General features: G+C 64.6%; 1 protein-coding gene across 21 annotated transcripts in view; it reads right to left on the bottom strand.

Annotated features, from left to right (window-relative positions):
- Window positions 1-797: 797 nt before the first annotated feature.
- The window catches only part of MAP4 (microtubule associated protein 4), a 120,256-nt gene continuing 113,448 nt past the window's right edge, over window positions 798-7,605 (bottom strand). For 13 of the 21 annotated variants that reach the window (XM_080676131.1, XM_080676135.1, XM_080676134.1 and 10 more), the window contains 4 exons: window positions 5,081-5,162; window positions 3,654-3,766; window positions 2,287-2,476; window positions 798-2,164 (listed from right to left, as the gene is read on the bottom strand). In XM_080676131.1, coding sequence (XP_080532257.1) covers window positions 2,157-2,164; window positions 2,287-2,476; window positions 3,654-3,766; window positions 5,081-5,162 — 393 coding nt within the window. In that variant the 3' untranslated portion in view covers window positions 798-2,156. The remainder of the gene's footprint in view (window positions 2,165-2,286; window positions 2,477-3,653; window positions 3,767-5,080; window positions 5,163-7,605) is intronic. The other 8 variants (XM_080676137.1, XM_080676123.1, XM_080676128.1 and 5 more) reach the window with 5 other exon arrangements.

Below are 7,605 nucleotides of genomic sequence, written 5' to 3'. Positions count from 1 at the left end.
GCTCTGGGGCCTGCACCCTCGGGGCCTCCGGCTGCGCGGCAGCCTTGTCACATCTGGGCCTGCCCTGAGCCGTGGCCACAGCTCAGAGGAGGAGCTCAGCCATGAGGCCACACGGTGCACGCCACCTTCGACGCAAGAGGACAAGCGGGGTGTCGTGATGCTGGAGGGCAGACACCAGGACACAGGAGACAGGGCTCAGGTGGGGCATCGTGAGCTTTATTTACTCTTGAAATGGTTACAACGGTCACGTCACGGCCGAGCCACAGCCATCGGCAGCACAGGAACGTCCCGCCTGGTGGCGCAGAGCAGTGCCCAGCGCAGGCCTCTGGCTCCTGGGACCAGCGGGCTCACCTCCCGACCCACAACTAACGGAGTGGGAGGAGCCAGTCTTGTCAACCTGGGCATCGATCGTCCTGGCGGACCGACACAGGGACGCTCAGGCCCCATCACCCCTCCTGCCCCCCGCCCCCCGCCTTCTCGTCTCCCCAGCTTCTCGTGCCCCTTCCTCTTGCTGACAATACATGTGCCCTGACTGCCCTGCACCGTCGGCATCCTGGAGACAGTCTGGCTCTTGCATTCTCTCTCCAAGACCTGCGGCTTCTGGGTTTGCGCGTGGAAGCTGGGATGTGGGGACAAAACCCCCCACGGAAGATGATGCTGCAGAAGTGGCGAGACACCCCGCCCTCCCTTTACATCAGAACCCCCACCGTCCCAGCTCTGGGACAGGGCCAAGGGCAGGAGGGCGAGGCGCCAAGTCCCGAGAAGCCCTGAGACTCCAGGCCATGTCACTACGAACAGGCAGGTTTAATCCTTTATTAGAAACCATGCAAACTTTAATACAAAAAGTACAAGTGCAGTCAGAACCTTCGCGTCAGTGATTCCCGGCTGGGACCCCTGCAGGCTGGCCGCACCTCGCTTCGCCTCTCGCTCCCTCCTCCTCAGGCTACAGGGACGTGGGGTGGCCTCGGTCTCATGCCTTTACTTTTCAATCTCTGGACCTGATTCCCCAAATACCCACCCGCGTCTGGACACCTCGGCTCCCTGGGGGCTGAGGGTCGAGTGTCCCAGGCCTGCAGGGCCCTTCCCAGCACTGACCTATCCCTCCAGGTCCCAGGAATGAGACTGACGTGCCAACACCAGCCTCTTGGTTAGAGAAGCAAAGCAGCATCCATGCCAAATGCCAGAGCCACCCGTCCACACTCACCAGCCCCTCGCGGGCTCTACCTGCTCACCCCGCACCCGCCACCTGCCCCGCCCACACCGCCCAGGGCCCCGAGCTCCCAGGCCCAGCCTGACCGGGCTGGGGGTCTGGGGATCTCCCCTCCCGGTTTCCTTTAAAAACACCTGCTGAGGACTTTCCTTTAACATGACTTCAACCTGCACAACTACTCGGCCAGTTCTTAGGTTACTTTAAAAAATGGGTAAAACAAGGAAAAAGTATGGCAGCAGCTAGAGGCGGGAGGCGGCGGGGACAGGCAGCCTGGCCCTCACTGGGGGGGGGGGGGGGGGGCGGGCAGCCCCTGTGGTGGCATCAGTGTGGGGCAAAGGGAGAGGCAGTGGCTTAGCGAGCTCCAGGGGACACTCGGGGCTGGGCGTCCATCACGTGGACACGCCCTCTTCCCTCCAGGTGGACCCAGCAAGGAGGGAGGGTGTGTCCGTTTTTCTTGGGTTTGGTCCAAAAAACCCAAACAAAGAGGAGGTTGGAATCTGGTTCCTTCCTCTGAGACCCCCCAAGATCCCATTTGAGCCTCCCCTACCCCCTTCCCCCAGCTTCCCCCTGGAGCAGTGATGCGAGGACGGCCAGGAGCTGGGCCTGGGGCAGGGGCTGGAGGAGGTGTGGGGCACTGCTGCTGCCCTAGGCAAGCGGGGGCGGGGAGGGGGGGAGCCCAAGAGGGCTGCCCTGCACCCAAGTAGTCAGGCCTAGTGGGCAGCCCGGGGGAGGGAGCCAAAGGCCCAGGTGCCTGAGTTGGGGCCACCAAGGAAGTGGGGGGGGCGAGAGACAATGTCGGCCCCGTGGTCGGTGCGGGCCTTGGCGTTTGCCCGGAACGTCAGCCTGTAGGTCTCAATCTGCAGGGACACGGGAGGCGGGACGGGAGAGGGAATGAGGGAGACAAGAGGGCAACAGAGGGGACGGAGACGAGACCAGAATGTCAGCGTTAGATGCCTGGAAAATAAAAGGTCGCTGCGTTAAAACTCAGGCCGCACTCCAGGCAGCACACAGAGGCGTTTCCACTCAGCCAGTGGCGGGGCCCCCGGCTGGCCCGCAGGCCAAGCCCAGCCACTTACTTGTCTCCTGGATGTGGCAGTCCAAGGTCTGGGCCTCCCTTTGGTCACCACCCCCTGCCAGGGTGGTGTGGCCACTGAGGCCACTGGCTGAAGTGGGGGCGCCAGCTTCGGGCGCAGCCTCAGGGACAGCCAGCTCCTCCCCAGCGGGGGGGCCCGGGCTCGGAGGGGCCTCGCTGCCGCCGCCCTCAGTCTACAATGAAACAGTGGACAGTGCAGGGTCAGTCCGAGAGGGAGTGGGATGGAGTGACGGCGGGTTTCACACACAGCTCCCCCCGCTCCGCTGGCCCTGACCCCCTCTGATTAAGGAGCCGCTAGGCCGGGTGCCCCCCACCCTTCCACACCCCTGAGGGGCTCCTGGCGGGCGGCCTGGCGCAGGCAGAGCAGTGCACGGGGTCTCTGCAAGCACAGGGGGGCTCTGCTCCAAGCCTGCGCCCCGACAACGGCAGCCGTGACAGCAGGTCGGCGGCCGGGCCCGGCCGGTCAGTGTCGGGAACTGATCTCAACAGCAACAGAGAAAGGGACGTAATGCGACTAACGACCAGACCACAGGACGTGGGGTCGGAAAGGCCAGTGTGAACCGCGAGGCCTCGGGCAAGTGACTACAACCAGCTAGCGCCCCCGCTGGTGGGTCTAGATGCCGGGGAGGGCGGGACACAGGGAGGGCGGGGCCCAGCGCAGGCCCTTGTGTGTGTGTGTGTGTGTGTGTGTGTGTGTGTGTGTGTGTCCCTCTCCTCTGCTCCTTTCCAGCGCAGAAGCTGGAGGCGATGCCCTCTACCCGCCGATGACATGGAGGGAAGGACAGACAGCCTCTTGGCACAGGAGGGTCTTACAGGACAGTGGAGGGAGGGAGGGAGGGAGGGAGGGAGGGAGGGAGGGAGGACAGAGGAGGGGCAGGGAGGAGAGGCCCAGCCAGGCCAACGGGACGCTCTGCAGGGAGCGAGGGCTCACCACCCGGTCCCTCCAGAGGGGTCCGTCCAGAGGCCGGGCCACCAGGCCTGCTGTGGGCGGGAGCTGTGTGCTCCTGCCCCCGGCCGAGTGCAGCCGGCGTGGGCCGTACCCACAGCCCTCAGGGGGCGGGACTGTGTGCCGTGCAGACCTCCCGCCGGTGCGGCCTCTGCCCAGCCCACATCCCTCTGCACGAGCTGAAGAGCCCCAGGCAGGCCGGCCACGGCCCAGGACAAGTCTGTCCCCGCTGGGGTCTCACTCCCCTGCCTCGCCAGGACTGATGGTGGACGATGGGAACGGCACTGTGTGGGGGACATGACTCCTGAAGAGACTGAGGGGCGGCGACAGGCCCACCCGCTGGGACCCAGCTCCCCTGCACCCCCACTCCTCCCAGCATCGTCCCCCAAGGACCCACTCACTACCTTCACGGCCCCGCCCGCAGGCAGGTGGCCCACGTTATCCAGGGATCCCACCTTGGCCTGGGCCTTCTCCTTGAAGTTCAACTTCTGACTTTCTATCTTGACATCTCCTCCACCTGGAACCAAGAGGCACCGGTTACTCAGGTGGCAGAGAGATGCCCGTGGGCAGGGCCGGGAGCCGGGCACGGAATCCCAGCGTGGCCAAGGCCTGGCCCAGTGCTCAGTGCAGAAACGGGAACATGGACCTGCTCCCAGCGGCTGAGGGCAGACAAGGAGGCTCGGTGAACATGCTGTCAAGACAGGGCTGCTTGTCTGTCAGGCTGGGACCACACCTCACCCAGAGGCACCGCCCCACAGGGCAGGCCGTCCCCCTCGCAGGATCGCAGCCACAGCTGCACAGCTGCTGGCCGGGCCTCTAGGGGGCCAGCTGGCTCCTCCCTGACACTGTGCGGGGTGCACCGGCCTCCTGTCTGCGCATGAACACCCGCCCCCCAGGGACAGGGCCCTCGTCCCACAGCTGCTGGCACTGAGCTGGGAAGCGACTTGTCCAAAGTCACCGCCAACCAGTGACTGACAGCCAGGATGGAAAGGTGGGTGGGCTCAGCGTCTCCCCCAGTCACACTGTAGTGACAAGAGGGAGGCACAGGCCTGGGGCCTGTGAGTTGAGAAAAGGCGGGGCCAGCACCAGGACCCCGCCTTGGGCGGGGGAGGGCCACAGGGGGGCGCAGGGTCAAGGGCCAGCCCACCCTCACGGCCTGGAAGCCTAGAAAGGGGGCTTTCCTTCGAGCCGCCTCCTCCCAGCTCTCCCGTCACACACTGGCCCCTGGTGCTTGCCGCGTGGCCAGGGGCCCTCCACACTGAGCCCCGCCTCCCGCAAAGCTGACCTCCAGCCGCAGGGGCCCTGGGAGGTCTCCCAGAGGGGGTTCCAGATGGAAGAGGGGGTTCCAGATGGAAGAGGGGAAGGAGGAGTTGGCTGGGGCTGAACCATCTCCATCGCTGTCGAGGGAAGCATTCTACCAGGGACGAGAGGGCAGGGCGCTCCTGGCCGTCACCTAAGCAGTCCACGCGACTGCCTGAGGCCTGCACCCGCCAGCAGTGTGCCCCCCGCTGCAGCGGAGCTCAGAGCCGGGGCTGGCGCTGCACCGCTGGGACTATTTCCTCCTGAGCTGACCGCGTCCGGCCTCGCCCTGGAGCCCGGAACGCCCTCCCCAGGTCCTGGTCCGCAGCACCGGCCACAGCGCGCCCCCAGAGGAGGCCCCCGCAGACGCAGCCTGACTCCCGCTCCTCCCGCTCCTCCCGCTCCTCCCGCTGCCTGAGGGCCAGGACTGCACTGTCCGCGCCGAGGCCCGGGGCAGGCGGGCCGGACCGCTGTGAGTGGCGGACAGGGTGACGCCCGCTGGCCACGCACCAGGCAGGGGGCGCTCGCTCACCGGGCTTGTGCTTGATGTTGGCCTTGGACCCACACTTGGAGGAGACCTTGGAGATGTCCACCTTCTTGCTCTGAATCTGAACCTGGGAAGAACGTGACAAAAACCAGCACTGCCTCAGGGAGAACGTGCCGGCAAGGCCAAGGCCACACCCCTTTACAACCCTGGCACCCACGTTCGTGTTTCTCCCCTCTGTGAGCTCCTGTCGTAGTCTGTTCAAGGTCAGGGTCACCGCCCAAAAGTGCCTGAAAGAGCCCTGGATCCATCCTGGCCCTGCGTGTAGCCAGTCCAAACCCTGTTCCACGCGCCTCTCCAGGCAACCGCCAGACAGCCTCCCCCCCTTTTTCTGGATCCACCTCTCCGGAAACACCCCTCCTGCTCCACTCCAACCCGCCCTGCCCACTCCTCGCCCAGAGGTCACTACAGCGACGTCCCCGCCTGTTTCCTCCCAGTGCATCTCCCCCTGCAGGCTGACAGCACCGGTATCTACTATCTGTCAATCATCTATCAATACACGCATTAGGTAAGACGGCCAACAGGCTCTCCTCGAACCTGCCGTGCAGGAGCCTTGCAGAAACATGGTGGCACCGGGCTGCAGGCATGTCTTTAACGAGGAAAGAGCCTCTGTGGACAGAGCCCCACACGGGACCCAGGTGCCTGCGAGTGGCAGCTGCTTCTGCGGAAGAGCCTGGCTCTCCACACCCCCTCCTCCGCGCAGGGGCCCTCAGAGCCGCCAGCCACAGCCTCCCGCCTCCTGGTGGCTGTCACCGCAGCGCCAGTGCCGGCTGCCCAGGCCTTGTCTTGCTTCTGTGTCAGGAACCAGGGTCTCCACCACCTGTGCCCAGGGGACAGAGTTCCCGCCCACGGCCCCGGGCCTGGCAGGAGTAGGCCCCACCATCAGCAGCCTGTCTGAGCCCCAGGCTTGCATTTTGTAGACCCTTTCACATCTTTCCTTTCAGCAGAGAGGAGGCGGCCTCTAGGAATTCTCTTTCCGTCTGGCCCGCCCATGGCACATGCGCACAGAAATGGATTTGGAAGCATCAGTCCTCGCCGCGGCCACCTGACGCTGCTGGAGGCTGCCTGCCTGAGCTGTCGTCCCACTCCGACGGAGCCCTCTGCTGTCCCCCGGCCCAGCAAGCCCGCACGCTCGCCGAGGCCGCCTTCGCCGAGCTTCCCCGGCTCCAGCCCCGCTCCGCCTCTTCTGCACACGCCTCCTGGACGGCCATCGGCGCCCACTGGCCACCGGCTGCTGCAGGAATTCAGCAGCTTTCACAGAGCACCTCCCACCGTCCAGACAAGAGCCCGCTTGGTCTCCTCCGCGTGTCAAGGCTGCACTGCTCCCTGCCAGGGCCCACGGAAGGGGCCTCTTTCTGCTGAGAACCAGCTGTCGTGCGTGTCCCTGCGCCCCCTGCGAGGCGCTCCCGAAGCGTGGAGCCCACACGTTCCTTGACGGGGTCTGCCCTCGAACCCTCCACTCCCTGACCTTGTGCCTCCTTCTCAAAGAGCAGTGGGTGAGGGAGTCTCACTTGAAGATATAGCCCAGCCAGGAACGACGGGAGACGTGCACCGGATGCGCTCACGGGCTTAGTGTGGGGCATCCACAGCTGACAACATCACGAGAAATGACCAGAAGAACGAGACACAACCTGCTTCCTGAACCCACACGACCTGGGAGAGGGTCATAGCAGGCGGCAGAGAGCCCTGGCTGGTGGCTCAGTGGTTGTGGGTTTGACTCCCGGTCAAGGGCACAGACCTGGGTTGCAGGTTCAATCCCCAGCCCAGTCGGGGCATGTGTGGGAAGCAACCAATCAATATTGGTGTCTCTCTCACATCAGTGTTTCTCTCTCTCTCTCTCGTCCCTCTCCCCCTCCTTCCCGCCCACCCTCTCCAGAACTCAATGGAAACATCCTCGGGTGAGGATCAACAACAGCAGAACGGTAAGAAAACGTAAGCCTGAATCAACCTACAGACAACGAAGGAGAAAGGACGTGTTCCGTGAGGCGACAACCAGTAGAACCCAGATTCCAGGACCACCACTCGGCCGGCCCCCGAGCAGCGGGACCCCAGGAAACAAGGCTGGAAGTGGCGGCGCGGCAGGACGCCTCAGAGCGAGGGCACACGCAGCATCGCCTCAGCTCAGGACCAGGTGCGCCCGGTTCACCATGCAGACCCGTGCCCGTGCGGGGCCTCCTGCCTGTACACACGTGCGTTCTGAGGGCTTCTCACCTTTTGGGTTGCAGACTGGAGTGTCTGCACAGGGACGACTTATCTAAGACTGGCTCCAAAGGAAGTGGGTGGGCACGTGGAGATGGGCCACAAATGAAGCTGGCGAAGGCACAGCCAGCCCACGTCACCGTTCGGTACCCTTATATGTGTTTGAAAACCTCTGTAACGCGAGGTTTTTAAAGGCTCCGCCACCTCCGCCTTTCCTCCTGGCTCCTGCCCTCCCTCCACATGCAGCTTCAGGGCGCCAGGTGCTGCTTCCACGGCCCCGGTGGTGTGTTTCTCACGGTCAAAGGCTGGTCCCC

The sequence above is a fragment of the Plecotus auritus genome (assembly GCF_963455305.1).
Source record: "Plecotus auritus genome assembly, chromosome: 6".
In the NCBI taxonomy this organism is placed as follows: domain Eukaryota; kingdom Metazoa; phylum Chordata; class Mammalia; order Chiroptera; family Vespertilionidae; genus Plecotus; species Plecotus auritus.
This window is presented reverse-complemented; position numbering and strand designations above follow the sequence as displayed.